General features: G+C 37.0%; 1 protein-coding gene across 3 annotated transcripts in view; it reads right to left on the minus strand.

Moving 5' to 3' along the window:
* Positions 1 to 16,345, minus strand: part of fstl5 (follistatin-like 5) — a 151,873-nt gene that overhangs the window by 34,183 nt on the left and 101,345 nt on the right. For 2 of the 3 annotated variants that reach the window (XM_017417479.2, XM_017417480.3), the window contains exons 8-9: positions 10,976 to 10,987; positions 7,802 to 7,922 (exon numbers count right to left, since the gene is read on the minus strand). In XM_017417479.2, the coding sequence (XP_017272968.1) occupies positions 7,802 to 7,922; positions 10,976 to 10,987 (133 nt within the window). The remainder of the gene's footprint in view (positions 1 to 7,801; positions 7,923 to 10,975; positions 10,988 to 16,345) is intronic. The other variant, XM_025006188.2, reaches the window with a different exon arrangement.

Consider the following 16,345-nt stretch of genomic DNA (forward strand, 5'->3'; position numbering starts at 1 on the left):
ATTTGTTCCACAACAATGTATCACCTATAATCACAACAACCTGGCAGCCGTTTAAGTAAGAACATCAAATCCCACTGTCCTGTTTTGAGCAATCCCTTTTGCACCTCAGTGGCCCAAATTGGTGTCCTCGTTTTTTATTTTCCTTTACTGAAACAGACTTCAGAGGCATGAGTGGAAGACAGAAGTGAGAGTTTTGGCAGAAGCAGAGAAGGCAGACGTACTGTAGAGACCATTTCCTGCGGGTACATGGTTAGAGGAAGTCTTTACTCGGCCAGGTGAGGGAAAGGACTGAAGATTGCTGCCATGGCCATCTGGTAATCACAGCACACTGGGGTTTTGGAGTTCACGTCATCCTTACTGCCAACATACAGTCTGCAGAGGGCCACAAGGGTTCTTAACTCAGGTTTCTTCCCAATCAAAGTCACACAGGCTCTTCAGTTACGATGATGCCTCTCAGCAGTAACAACGCTGCTTGAATGGAACCCATGAAGGCAATTATTCTGCTCCGTCCTCTGAGTGTAGATTATCATTCCCATTTAACGACCCAACGGCAGAGTACTTAAAGCTCACACCGAATGTTTGTAAATGCAAAACAAGGCCTGTAAAAGATGTCATTTCTTTTTTTGTGTTTTCAAAATCTAATTTCATGATTAATGTGAATTCCTTTTTGACTTTTTGCTTCTTTAGTCAGTCTAAATGTACAAATGTTGTACCATTGAAAAAAAAATAGGGCCCCGTTTAAAAGATGCAGCATGTACTGTGATGTATTTTTAAATTACTATTCACAAATAAAACTTACAGGTTTTATTCACTAGTTCATCTTTATACAAGTATTTGGCTTTGTGTAGTTACGTTTGTTTCATTTACTAGTTTGCACCCAAACTAATGCTAAGATTTTGTTTTTAAAAACTCAGCTGTTCTCAGGGTCAGAGGAAAAAAGATATATTGTCCCAGTTGAGCAGCACAATGGTGGTTAGCAGATTTCCTGTGGGATTTCTTAGACTATTGGTTTGACAAGGCTGCTGTAAGTTTGCCTTAAACTCTGGGAAACAGTTTTCCTATTCTTATTTTATAGACAGATTGATTAATTGACTAATCCCAGGACAATGTGAAACTAATACTGAAAGTTACTGCTGTTTGCAGCCCTACGGAAGATAAACAGGAATGTTTTTCTATTTTGTGCTGGTTAGACAAGGTGAATGTCTATAATTTATTCAAACTTTAGATGGTCTTTAGTTTTAAGTTCTGAAGTCAGTTCCAGTTTTATTTTATTACAAACTTATCCCAATAACTTACTTTTTCATGCTGATGTTTTTTTCCAAAATATTTTTTTTTTCATTACAAACACATGTACTTAGTAAACAGTGTGGTGTTAAAATAAATCTCATTATTACCCTGAAAAACAATATCTGTATGTGACTTTGATAACCCTTTACTAAGAATACCCATGAAGAAAAAAAAGGAACATTTCATAACTTCTGTTTAAGAATGGAGCGACTCTGATCTCACTCTTGAGCCTGAAAACAAAACTTTCTCACAACATTTACCATTGTATAATATTCTGCTGCTTTTTTTTTGGCCAAATATCAAATTTGAAAATCTAATTTATGAATCACCACTACAAAAACAAAACAAAACAAAAAACTGACTGCTGTCATTTACAGACCAGCACTGACTCTCATGGGGAATGAGAGGGATGGAGGGTTAAAACTTATGCAGGAGGAGCCACATTTTATCAGTTTTGTAATTCCCTCTCACTGCCTTAAGAACTCAATAAAAGTCATTACTCAGTTAAAGATCCATTATTCAAAAGAAGCTCATGTCTGTGAATCCCCTCTGTTAAACGCTGAACATATCTATCTACGCTGCTGGAGTTCCAACCGGTCACTGACGGGTTAATACGGTGCTCAAAGGCAGAGTGAAAAAATAAAATAAAACAAGTTGGTACTGCAAGTCTATTTGATTACCAAAGCAAAAGTGCTAATTAAAATGTTGAATTGTGTCATTAGCATAACTAAAAGTATATATTATTTTTATGTAATTAAGTTCCAAACAAATTCAGCTGATCTCAGAAAATTGTGATAATTGTTAGTTTACCAGATGTGGTTTCTTTGATAAACAACTATGAAGGGAGCATTTTTTTTTTTTTGGTATGAGTCAGATAAGTGAAGGAAACTATAGAAACTAAAACAAATATTTCAAGGATAGTAAAATACACATTTACTGTGCTTGTGGTAAAAAAAAAAGCATCTTTCTTTGTCAACAGATTTTTGAGTAAAAGTAGGAAGTCAAAGCAAATAAAAATTTGATATAAAAACATTTGACAAAATTAATTTAGTTTCAGCATTTAAATATACAGAAACAGTTTGTTATATATCTATACCATTTTTATTTATTTTTACATCAGTTAAGAAGGGATGAAAATTAAAATGGAACGAATGCAGCAGCATACAAGCTCCAATAATGTAACATTTCTGAAGGAAACTGAACTTACGACATGCTAATTTGCAAGACTTAAGTTTCTACGGGATCACTTAAGTGGTCATTGCTTCACAAGTATGAATTAATATTACACCATAGAGTTTCAGATCTGCACTCATGTCTCCTTGACCCATGACATGAAATCTAAAAGAAAATGAGTAATAAAAAAAACACACAGTCACAGGGTTTTTGAAGAGATTACTACCAAAATCAAAATCTGCACTACCACTCATAACAGTGCCATTTTTTAAATAAATAAATAAATAAAATAAATTTCAAAATGCTTTGTTTTTATACTTAATTTAGCTCTAAAGGTGCTACATTAATGGGACATCAACTGTGGTGATCAGTATTATTATCACCCTCTGCTGAAGACTGAAGCGGTGAGAATGTTTTTGCTCACTCATGTTAGCAACATGTCATGCAGTTTAGTCAAGCAGATAGTAATTATTGCATGTACAGTGTAACTCTTAGAGCCAACCCCTTTTTTTACAGCACTGAAGCCTAATGCCTCCACTGATCTGAGGCAGATTGCTCCTTTTGCACCCGAAACATATAACTACTAATCGACCAAAAGTGCAAAGATAGGATTTAGAAAAGGTACGACTTGACCTGGAGCCAAGACTTCCCAAAGAATTTATATTGCTTGAATAAATACTTCATCAAATCCAGAGTATTTAAAGCAAGCAAACGAGCATGAAAGTAATAGCTGCGGATATAAAATTAAAGACATTTTTGTAAATCTGTTTTATGACTTTAAGCATGTTTTCCTAAACAGTGAATTAACATCTTTCACCAGTTTCAGGGAAAACTTTAACACAGGAGGCGAATACCATCTGAAAATACTTTAGCTGCATGTTCTATCACGGTTTATGCGTTTGATTCTTCGATGCAAACCACTTGTGTTTTTGTTCAGACAATCGTGGAAAAGAAAAAAAGGAGAGCTTTTCTTTGCACCCCCCACCCCCCCACCCCCCCACTCCCCCACTCAAAATTTGACTCAGAGAAGATATAAGAGAAGTCGCATTCTGATGTGTTTCTGAGAGCGTCGGGAGAGCCACTGCCAGGAGAATGTGACACGGCAGGGCTGACAGCTCCATCATAAAGCTCCCCAGCCAGTCGTCAATCACTCAGCAAGGCTCCGTCTGCCTTGGTGCTTTAGAAGATGAGCAGGGATGCACACAAACATCATGGCAGGAGACTACTTCGCCATCCCACAACTGGGAGATTCCAAACTAGCCCAGGAAGACTTGTTACACCCCTTCAATCAAATTAAGCTTGTGGAGGTTGATAAAAAAAGAAATACGGCTGTTGCAGACATTGGATTGTGAGAACTGACAACATATTGCTAATAGTACAAATGGAAAAGAGCACACAGTCAGGTGTACATGTACAGCAGCCATGACAGGGCCCAGTACAGCATCACGAAATGTGGTTGACACTCACCCACAAATACACACACCATGACAAATAAGCACAGCACATGATGAAAGCTTTCCCCTCAGTTGTGATTCCTCTCAGATATGTGGGAGTAATCCATCCTGGATGCAGTGCATTGCATATATTTCATATATACCATGATAAAGCACTTTTTAACTTTAACACAAAAGTAAAAAAAAAATAATAAAAAGGTGTTGGACAGAAATGATAAAGAGCAATGCATTGTTTCCATGCTTTTCTAATGGCAGTTCTCAAAAACGCATAACGGAAATTGCAGTAGTGTGTTGGGGTTTCGTTTGTTAAGAATTTAGGAGAAAAGATCCATATTTATGCAACTTAATGTTGCCAAATTGTTTTATCTGTGGTTGTTTGAAATATTTAAAGTGTCCAACACATGGCTCAAGAGAAGACAAGTACTGTAAAATACTGTTATTAAAATAAAGTGCTCTTAGTGTGCTTTAAAATGAGTAGCTTATTCTAAACGTAAAAATAAATAAAATATTAAAAGAACAACCCTCAACTTTCTGATAAATCAGGCAGCTCACGCCTCCAAAACTGCTCTCTCCAGTGTCAACAAAACCTTGACTTTCACACTTTACAACTTCCCTCTAACCCCAACCAGACACAGCAAATCCACAAATCTGCACGCTTTGTCTGAGCTGATTTTCAGCACCTACACATTGCTCCGACTCAAACTTTTACCTGTGGGTATTCCTCTCATAGTAAATAAAAAAAAGGAAAAGGAGGGGAAAAAAGAAACCTACAGCACAGCAGCATTCAGCTCAGGGCAGGTATCCCCACATCAACCAACTGTGGAGAAACACAACCTCGCTTTAATCAAGGACTTTGGTTCCAGAGCTTGCACAGTGTATCGTGGTAAGCTCTCATTAGTCTGTCTCCACCTTTACCTCTGGCCCCCCTAACTAGATTTATGACATTTCAGACCAGCAGGATTTTTTTTTAAAGCCAGGGATCATCACACAAGGCCCACATCTCTACCTGCCACCCACAGCTAACCTTCAACATGACACCTATTCTACAAAAAAACCTAAAACTCCTAACTACATAACCCCAGAACCCGGGTGATAACTCTGAATATTGCTTTTGGATGCACTAAAATTGATAGTGATAAAATTAATGGGAGTTCTAAAACACAATAACTGGAAATATGACAAATATGTTTTAAATGTTGTTTCCACTGTGAATGTAAGAAACTAGGGAGCAACCTAGTTACATTTTAACCGCACTTACATTAATCTACCCAGAACACTGATTTGTTCTCTACTAAAGTGGCTCAGAGTGGACGAACTTTGCAGCCACAGGGAATAAATGAGATGCAACTTTATTGATTCCTGTGGGTAAAGTGGGGTCACTGCAACAAACAAAACAAGGGTGCTGCCAACATGGACTAAAAATTACAATTAACTTTAACAAAAAGAGCATCTTTGGGATAATAACACACACTGACCACGACACTCGACTGTCCAATTTAGGATAAGAAGGCCAACACCAGGATGCTGGCCATCAATCAAAGTATGTGGATTTCACACAAAATGTTTATTATTAATCCATTAGAAACATTTGAATGAGTCAGTTAAAAAAATGGAGTAATAAAAACCAAAACTCATTCATGATTGTCTTCACGCTGCAATCAACTTACGTCTTCAAATGTGTAGCATTTTCCAGCGGCTGTGGCGTGATGGACAGAATTTTGAATCCACCTTTTAAGAATTAGCCCATTTCAGCTGCTTCTTAATTGAGTTGTATAAAATCTCAGCATGGCAGGGTGATAGGAGGTCCTTAGAGACTTCACCCACATTAAAGATGTGAAACTCATCCTTCAGTGAAAAGGTCATGTGGAAGTTACAATATTAATTACAACCAAAAGTTATTAGACCCGTGAGATTCACCCCGTTTCCATATACACAATAAGGCCTGTATATCAGTGCAATTAACCTCACAGTAATCTTTTAGAAGAATGATAATGAAGCAACTGTCTGTCAAATGTAATTGAGCTTCATTCCCTGACTGCAGACATTTATATACATCCAGCTCATGGAATCAGTACGGTTCACACTTAACCTTTGTCCTCCAAGTACCCTCTTTGTTTCAGCATCCAATTGAATTAGAAAAAGTAAAATCTAAAACTTGCCAATGTTCAACATCTGTGCTAAATTAAGTTGTGGTTGAGTTGTCCACTGAATGGACACAAGTTTGATACTCCTGGGAGCTGATAGGGTGTCAAGTCCAGAAAGAAATTTTATTATAAAGGAGGAAATATAAATAAGTGTGAAATAACTTGTAGTTTCTGTTCTGAACTGCTTTAAAAGATCTGTGAGGAAATGCAGCCACCTGAATGACTATTAGCTTTGCATTGGTGGTATCCATTCAAAACTGTTGGGTAGTTTAGGTGTTAGAGCTCTTTTATTATGCTGCACGGTCTTTTCATGGGCTTAAAGGTAATTTAACAACTGCTTACAAATCCATTTCATGGAAAGGTCTGGTGTCGTTCATTATTTCTTCCTGAATTAAGAATGGAACAGGAGTTGATTCGAAGTGTGGGGGTTGGAATTGGCTCAACGAAACTGCAGCTTGTGGACAAAGGAACTCGTCATGCGGTGCTACGGCCAGTGGACAAATCAACATGTTGAACATACTAAAGAAAACAAGCAAACAAAGCAAGATGGAAACAAAAACGGTTTAGTTTTTTTTTTTTCAAAGTAGTACAGGCAGAAAGACCCCAAACCAAACAAAAACAGCTGTAGCTAAAACCCATTAAAGGAAACTCATTCCTTGAGATTTTCATGGGTTCCAGACTTCAGACAATATTTACCTGCAAAGAGTTCTCTATAAATTATGAGATAAAGGTCAATTTGTTTTAATTCTCCAACCATTGGTCAATTATAGCATAACAGTAAATTTGACATGTTTGGTTAAACATGTAATAGTAAGCTTTCTCTGCTTTTAAACAGTGATTTTGTTGTGCTATATTAATGAGCTCTGTATGAAAAAAGGATGAAATGTGCAACATTTTAAGAAACAATTATTGCGGCGTGTTCGTCTTATGTTTGGAGCAGTGTCTGGAGATGGGACAAGGGTCAAATACTTGGAGAAAAACTGATTAAATACTGTCAATACAAAGTAGTGTTTTTGCTTAAAATGCCCATCCCTTATTTTTACACCAATGACTGTTCAGAAACTGTTATTCAGTTGTTGTTGTTGTTTTTTCTGACATGCCAGATGGTTTGTTCAAAGGGTTCATTTGGAAAGCGTGTTGTTACAAAAAGGATGTTAATTGGTGTGAACTTCTTTTGTGATGGCCACATATGGACAGTTTGGAGCTTGGCAAGATGAGTTTTCTTTTGTGATCTTGTGAATTTTTATTGAAAATGCGGCTGCTTTGCAAGGTAAGTTATGTTCCTCGCCAGGTAATCAAAGTTTAGTATTTGCTTCCCGTCTAGCTTTATTTCTAATCCCTACTAGCTCTCAGGAGAAATATTTGTAGCTTCACTTGTTAAATCATCCACAGAGCTGTTTCCTAACTGCATCCATCTGTTGCTTGGTGGTGAGCGGGCAGTGTGAGCTGAAACTCAATATTAAGCTCCATGATGTCAAGGTGAGTTGCATATTTGAGTGATGATCCACTGTAGTTTCTCCAACACTTTTAGGCTGTCATGTTGTTCTGCATCTGCTTTGACAGATTTTGCTGCCTAGTGTGAACATACATTGATAATACCTCACTGCCACTTTGCTGACCATGAACAAAGATGACAAAGACCAAATTTTACAACATTATTACTTATATAACAGTAGCTCATGCAGCGCACAGCTGATGATAGAATTATTTAAGCAAAAAGTTTGACAGGTAGGAGTCCCCTACCGTTCACTTGAAGAATGTGGGTCTGGAAAAGTTTGTCATATCCATCAGCATGGCAAGTGTAGTTGCCCATGTGGGTGGTGGTCGCCTTGGTGATGTACAACGAGCCATCATCCCCAAAATCCTAAAACACAAAGAAGAAAGAACAAGGCGCTGTAATCACCTTGAGAAATAAAACACACAACCAAGAAGCAGAAGTTGTGGCTTAAGGCTAAAAATGAAGCATTTTAATGGAGATGCAACAAACCTACAGTGCACAGATGGGAATCTGGAAATAAAAAGGAAATGAAAACTATCACAGTTGTCAGTAAAGGTACATTGTGGAGCCAATGTTCATCAATTTGAGGTGTCTCTACTAAAATAACTGTCCAAGTCGCAGTTAGGAATAACTGTTTGCTGATGTTTATTTTTCCCCCAATCAAAAAAAAAGGTGATCTGACAAAGCGCAGCTAAAAATCAATAGTGCAGAAATTGTTTGTTGCCTTAAAACCAAACTACAGTCACAACCGAAACCACTCTTTCTGCATTTAAATCATCAATGTCACTGAAAAAAAAAAGCAAAACAATAAATAAAAGCAAAACTCACTACCCATTAGTTACCGTCCACAACCAAGAAAAAAATAAGACCAAGGTTGCTTAATCCAAACTAACCAAAATCTGTTCATGGCCATGTACAGACAACTGAACATGATGAAGACATGCCATGTTGTGATTATTCATTGAGTGAACAGACAAAAAAAACTGCTGGACAAAAAAAAAAGAGAGAACAGAATAATAAATTGTTCAGATTGCAGTAAAGACAGAAGCCCCCAAAGCTAATGAGCCTGTTGACGGTTCACTCCGGCTGGCAAAGAGCGAACATCTGGCACCTTGTAAAAACCACACAGCCATAAAACTCCTCAGCAGAGAACACAGTAAGGAATGTTTTGTATAATGCAGAACTGTAGAATAAGTCATTTTAAATACTAATTTGACTATAAAAATGCTTTACCAAAGATTTGATGGTTTCTCCTTTACTTGTTAGTTTCAAAAACAAGACAAATTCAAACAATTAGAGGCAGTTTTATATATAAAACTGCAGCTTTTAGTTGATGAAATGTTGAGTCAGTAGACTCACATAACTTGAGTGCATAATTTTTGTTAAATAAACATTTTGTAAAAATTAGACCAATTAGGTGCAGTAAATTTGCTTTGTGCCACGTTCAATTTAGCTATACTCTCTTCAAAAATTGTTTTCTTGCTGCAGGAAGCTCTTCATGATTAAAGTTGTTTCTCTTGAAGCTTCCACTTTAAGCAATACTTTTTAACTCAATCCCCATTTTTGGCTGCATAACATATAATGAACATATTAAATTTTAATTTGGAAAGTTATTTGCTACAGTAGATGAAACGTGTCATGTTCATAAAAGAAGCATATTATTTATTAAAATCTAACTAAAGTGTGGTTGTAGAAAACAATTTTCAGCGTACACGACAGTTATTTAGGTTTGCATTTTAGCTTTGCAGTAAGAAGAACGAAGACAAAAGGTGTCATTTATCAGGTTAAGTAGTTCCCTCCCCTTGCGGAACCTGTTAATTTAAAGTCTAGGCCAATTGTTTGAAATACATTGATCTAAGACGGTGCAGTCTGTTTATCTGAGAATAATAAAAAAAATGACATTAAAACTAAACCAGGTGAAAATTACATGAAAAGCAAAGAACTTCTTTTATTTTAATGCTCTGAGATGCACAGCAGCTTTTCATGTTCGAGTATGCCGTCTTCTTTAGTTTTCACCAACTAATGTAATGAAGGCCAAATGTTAAAAATGCTCATTTTAACTGATGTCATGCATTTAAAACTGATTCACTTTTTTTTTTCTCTTAAGAATGTCTGATTTAGTGTTTCCTGTTTCTCCTCACTGATTGTGATATTTTGTAGTTTGTACAAATATTCTCTCAGTTAATTACAATTTTCTAACTGATAATATTTTAAGAACAATGCTGCAAGATTTAAACCAGCTTCCTCTTAATTGTTGACTTTTAAGTTGGGAGAATCATGTTTACAAGCATGCAGCGTGTTTATCAGTTTATACTGCTGGGCCCCGATCTAACTTTTGAGCCCTGGATGAGTGAAGCATCAGATTTCTACAATAGGAGGGGAAATCGATGGCACATTTTTGCCCCTTGGGCTGAGAGCATATTGTGTCACCTTCCTAAATGAAAAATGAAGGTGGGGGAGAAATGAAACTCAGAGAGGTGGAACGAGCCACGGCGGAGGCTGTCGACATGATTCCTCCACCTCACCTCATCACCCTCACCTCAGCTATCAGCAGCACCCAGCTCTCCGCAGACGGAGCGGGCAAGGGTAGGACTGCTCAGGAGGAAGGCAGACAAGGGCAGGTAGAGGAGGATTTACAAATAGGCCATAGCCCTAAAGAAACTATAATTAATAAAGCTGCCAGGGCCAGGTCACCTCTGAAAGAACACTGAAGGGCCACCTCATGGGATGACTAACTTCCACCAGTGACGAGGCATTTTAGGAAATAGCCTTTGAAGAAACTGCCAGTTCAGCCTCTCGAAACTTTCTCAAAGGAACACAATAGGAGTGAAAAACACCCTCCAGTGTGTACCAAAGTCTGTCAAAAGATACTTTTTTTTTTTGCCAGAATTACAAACGCATTGAAAGAGTTTAAAAATAACCTGGAGTTTGAAATAAAATTAAAAACGCACACTTCTTTCTTTGAAAAAGGCAACTTTTCGTGATTTTATGCCCGTAAGATTTATGCTACTTTAAGCTGAAAACTAATGGGAAAAAATGTTTTCAAAAACTTTTAACTAAATCAGATTGCAACTGTTATTTTTTTATTTATCTATATAAGCTTTGTTTTCACACTTGCGGTCTCCAATTTCACCTTAGTAAAATTGTGATTCCATAAAATTTAACTATTAAATCCAGGAAACTGAATTGTTTTAGCTGTTGAAGTTGGTTTGTGTTGATAACACAAATTACACAAAATCTTTGCACTTTTTACTTAGTACCATATATTTTGCAGATGCTGGTTTTGAAGAAGAATCTAGACCGAGGCTTCTGTATTTAGTTTATGATTTACATGTTTTTGGTGCAGACAAAGTGGAAAGAACTGATAAAATGTCAAAACAAATAAATAAAACAACAGGAAGAAATAAAAACCATCCTACCTGAGACTGGATCTGCCAAGAAAAAAGAACAAGTCAGACATTTAGAGGTGTATTTTTACAACATTAAGCCATTAGAAATAAGTCCTAGAACAAGTGTCTGAAGCCGGCCTTCACAGGGTCGGGCCAACACTCAGGAAAAACTCACACTCGACTTGGTTTTTCATTCGGCTCACAGTTTTATTCTGCAGATGCTCTAAAATCATAAAACAACTTACTTTCAGTACATTACCTGGTTCTAATTCATTGAACTCTGCTGTTCAGTAACACAATCAAGTGATGGAGAAAATGATCAGCAGATTTAGAAACATTATTAGTTGAAGCCTCGTTAAAGAAATTGATACTGAAAATAATAAAAGTAGCTCCTGTATGTAAATTAAAGTTTTATCTTCAAGAGCTTTCATTCACTCATCCAGCAAATGAGCACAAGAGGAACACAGATGGCTGTTCAGAATAATCAAAGATGAATTTTATATATTATATAAAACCACATACATCCCTCAAAACCCCAAACATGAGGTTTGTATATTATAGGAGATAGAAAGACTCATTCCAATGGACAAGATAAGAAGGGAGAGGAAGATGTAATCAACTCCAGCTCTGCTGATCACTGGATTTTATCTGATCTTGTCCAAGCTGCGGTGTGCCCTCAAAGCATTTTCTATTTTTACCAATTATGTTTTTATTTGATACAACTTAGATGTTGGTAACACTTGTTATATGTTTAACAAGAGGCATCACCATACATAAAACATCACCCCCCCCGTCACACACACACACAAATACATTACTCCATGAACGCTATGTGTCTTCTTTAAAAAATCTAATCTAAATAATAAAACAAAACAACTGGATTTCTAGTTTGTGGTTGGAGACGTTTTGCTTGTCCAATTTTTTGAATTGAGAAAGCTCCCGGATGGGAAGTGAAACATCTTCAACTACATAATAGAAGTTCAGTTGTTTTTTTTTTAAGTTTTTTTTTTTTTTGAATTTGGGATGTCCTGGATGACTAACAATCTACACCATGAAATCTTCCTTCTTGTATTTGTTTTCAATCATCTGAGCCATTACCAGAAGGCCAGACGTTATTGTAAATATACATATTGATGCAAAATGAACATAAAAACATGACTTCCCAGTTTGTCTCTCTGGTGTGGTCACTCAGAGAGGACTGAATTGCTGACAGCCTTGCATGATGATGCAACAGCCAGCAACTGTCAAGGAATTACAGTAAGCTGCTTTGTCAAAATTTAGCCAGGCTTTATTGAACTCCAGGCTGGAAGCTCCCCGGTGGGATTAATGCACAATTTACTAGATCTGAAAGTGGACAAAAATTTCTAGAATTAACCATGCTCCAAACTGGGGAGGCCTGCGAGATTACACTGCAAACCTCCCATGTGAACTCACAGTAATATGAAGAATCAAAGCTGGCAGTGGATGCTCACAAATATTAAAAGACAGCAATTATCAGAAAAAAATCCTCTTCGAGGCAATTTGGAATGGAGTTGGTGGATGAAATCCATTTTCCTGTCTGGAAAAAACAACAATGACTGAGTGGAAGTTTGAGAGCCAAAAATAAATCTGGATTAAGCCTCTTGTGGTCCACTGGTAGATGCACTTGATGCAGGGTGGTTTGCACAGTTTTTGCACCGTTTTCTGTAGAGTTTTCTGAGGCGCTGTGATTCATGCTGACACACTTCCTGGACAGGTTTAGGAGTAATCTGTGCAGTAACAGAGGCTGCAAACCGTGTCTGTAGTGCCAACAAAACTAAACACAAAACAAATCCAACAGCAGCATACCCTTATTATCAAAGTACATGATGTTCTCTCAGTCTGGAGAGAGAGATTAGTCTCTGTGCTAAATTAAATCAGTCTTACTTTATGAAGCTGAAATGTCATAAGCTTAACTTCCTGCATGTACCCCAGACACAGCCAAGTGTCATTTATGAGACAACTTTTAACAGTAATGTGTAGACCTATGGGGACCAAAGTGGCTCAGGTTAAATTAAAAACTAAACTGTTGGCTGAATCTCTATTTCAGCTACATTTTTTAATAATGTGCAATTTAAGCTGCAAGCTGCATGGGTTTACATTAAAAATCCCCATTTTCTTCAGGAGTACAATTAAAAACAAAAGGCAAAGCTCTGAGTATTAACGCAGCCAGCTCTTCTGAAAACTCTTTCAGTAATGAGGAGACAAAGACAATTTAATTTCAAGGCCAAAAACATACAGGTATTTTTGATTTATTTATTTTTACAAGTTGTTATGCAAAGTCAGATCAATGTACAACAACACTGAAGGATGATAAATATTTTTTTTTCTTTACACTTTAATGATCCACATTAAAGCTTCAGACTTAAAACAAAATAATTTTTCCCTTAATTCTTAAATTTCAAGAGAAATAAAAAGTTAATTTATCTCATTTACAGAAGCAATCATATCCTTCCCTTTCAGCTTGATAAAAGCACCGCTTCCTGTAAATTAATCCTACAAATCCCCATTAACATTAAGCATTTCTTTTTTGTGTCAGAGTGGAGCCATTTTTAGGTCTCTAAGGTGATGCTCTGCAGAATTCTTGTTCAGGATCCCACTGCATCTCCCCGAGACTTCAGCAGACTTTCTGATGGCACATTTAGTGTTTCCTTGGTGGTTTGATTCAGATCGTTGACTTAAAAGGCTGAGTTTAAACTTATTCTCACGCCTGAGATCCTGAGTGCTTCAAGTTTTCTTTTAAAATTCCTCTTCAACTTCTCCATGTTAAATCAGTATTGTGTTAATTGCTGGGAGCTTGGTTTCATCAGATCAGAGGGTTTACTTCTTGTGGTGTCTCTGGTGAGATGTCATGTACCTTTTTAATAAGGGAAGGCTTTTATCTGACCACTCTGCCATAAAGGAGAGTGCAGGCGTTTCTGCACTCATGTTTTTCTATCTCAACAATGGAACTCAACCCTACATATAGTACCATTGACTGATTACCTATCTGAGCAAGGCCCTTCACCTTTTGACATCAGTTAAATTGATGGATACACCCTTTCAGTTTTGATTAACTTTTTGTGCTTTAGAGTACTTTAAATACTGCAGAAATTTTCTTGTACCTGTGATTTCTGAATCTGTGCCTTTTACAGGACTTACAGGTCAGCTATTCTTAGCAGTTATCTCTCCAGGATTTGGCTACATGTTAGGCTTTATTGTTGGCCTTTAATGATTCTTCCTCACTCATGTATGCCGTCTGATCTCGAACCATAATCAAACACATTTGGAGTCTAATTATGCTGGTGTGAGAGTGGGATCTTCTTTATCAAAGCAGATATGAATTTTATTTATTTATTTACTTTTTTTTGAAGTGCAGACCCAAAGTACCTGAGCAGCTAACAAGGTTTGGGTTGAAATAGCAGCTAAAACAAGAAGCTGCACTTGTGTCTTCATATTTGTCTGAAACTGTGTACTATAATGCACAAAGCTCCGTAGAGACTGGTTTGGTCAGTAATAATATGAACTGGAGCTGCTTGTGTTTAAAGACAACAGTTTTAGGATCTTACCTGCATTTTTAATTTGCTACCAGATGCTGAATTTCACTGCCCCCTCATAATAAAGTGCATACCATCTTAGGCCCCGTTCACTTGGGAATACTGTCTTTTTATTTATTTCTAAAATTGTTCTCATAAAGACGTCACTGTTTTAAGAAATTTCATCCATAAAAATGCCAGTAAATGACCCAAACGCTGCAGTGACTTTGCCAGGCCTCTATGTGGCGCTATAACGATGCCATGAAAATACACTAGTTTTCCTCGCGATGTTCAATGGGTTCAGGGTATATTATTAGTGTCAATCTACTAAAACTATTCCCATGTCCCACATTTTAAAAATGCATGCTAGATGTATATTGTAGATCTTTTTCTTTGCAAGGTTAGTTTTTCCAAACTGTTGAGAGTTCGATAAAGTGATAAAAACCTTGACTTTTTATTATTTAGTGTAATAATGAGGTTTTGCTCTGCTCTATTTAAAGCAATGTTATTGTTCATCAGCCTTATATGACAGAGATAGAATCCATCAGATTCAGTTTCAGAATTAAGAACTAATTGGAAAAAATTAATTATCAGTGTTACTTCTAACAAAGTAACAAAACTTACCAAAAACCTTTAGTTAACGTTTAGTTTTGGCATTGTCGTGGACGAAACATTTTTCTATACTCATGGTGATAAAAAAATCAAATAAATGTAAGATCAGAAATGTGGAAAACAGGTGTTTGAATGCAGTGTGTTATTATTTCTGCTAATGATGAAGCTCAGACAAAGCTTTTTTGTTGCAATAATAAACACCCTTTGACAGCAGACGCTTTCATCCCCGAGTTGACATTTAAATTAAAAATACACACAAGCAAGATGTGATATTAGTTACTTGGGAAGCAGACAAGAATGAGCAAAGTGCAGACAGAGACCACCCATGGTCATGATGCCAAACTGCTGTGTGTCTTCAGGGCAATACCAAAAGATGAAATAAAAGCCTGTGGTATTGACTAACAAAAAATGAAAGAAATATAGTTGAAATAAGATGTTTTAAGGTCAACACAAGCTTTTTTTATTTATTTATTTTTTACTTTTTTTTGTAAATCCATCAAAATGTATTTAAAGCAGCATCAAGTCTTGATATTTTTCATTTATTAAGCCCAGCACTTGCTGCTTTTGCTCAAGAATTACTTAAAAGCAAGCCAATTATAACACAGAGAATGTCTGAATAAGCCAAATGGCAGTTAAGCTGTTAGACTTATAGGCACAGCATTGGCACTGCTTTCTATGGGAAACACACATCACCAACAACCAGAACCAGCGCACTAGTTTATAGGCGGTTGATGGTGCCAAGGATGACTGGTGACAGCTGGGTGCCTCTTACTCATTTTAAGGGTCATCAACATTTAATGTTACATTAGTGGCTTCGCTGGATTCCCTTTATCTACTGCGACAGTGTTGATTTAATTATGCACAGCAGTATCACACTCATTTTGGTCAGTTCTGACACACAAAGAGACAAAGGGTAAGGCAAAAGAGGCCTGCCTCTGTACCTTACCACATGAGTTTCCTGGCCTCCTTTGATGTAGAAGAAAGTGACACAGAGGTGCTGTCTGGGGCTGTGCGTATAACTTAACACACAGACACACACTGAGTTATAAAAGTAGGTCCTTTCTCTAGGGTTGAACCCCTTAGGTATCCCCTTTCATCTTCTTTCTTTGTTCCTGTCGCTCCCACCATTTTCTAAACACAGACACCAAGAACACAAACTGACATACTGGATCACCGTCAGTCCTACAGCACAAAGACGACGCCAAGAGTAAAATAAAATATGCTGACAAAGTAACACTCTGCCCAAACATCTAAA

The sequence above is a fragment of the Kryptolebias marmoratus genome, linkage group LG9 (assembly GCF_001649575.2).
Source record: "Kryptolebias marmoratus isolate JLee-2015 linkage group LG9, ASM164957v2, whole genome shotgun sequence".
NCBI lineage: Eukaryota > Metazoa > Chordata > Actinopteri > Cyprinodontiformes > Rivulidae > Kryptolebias > Kryptolebias marmoratus.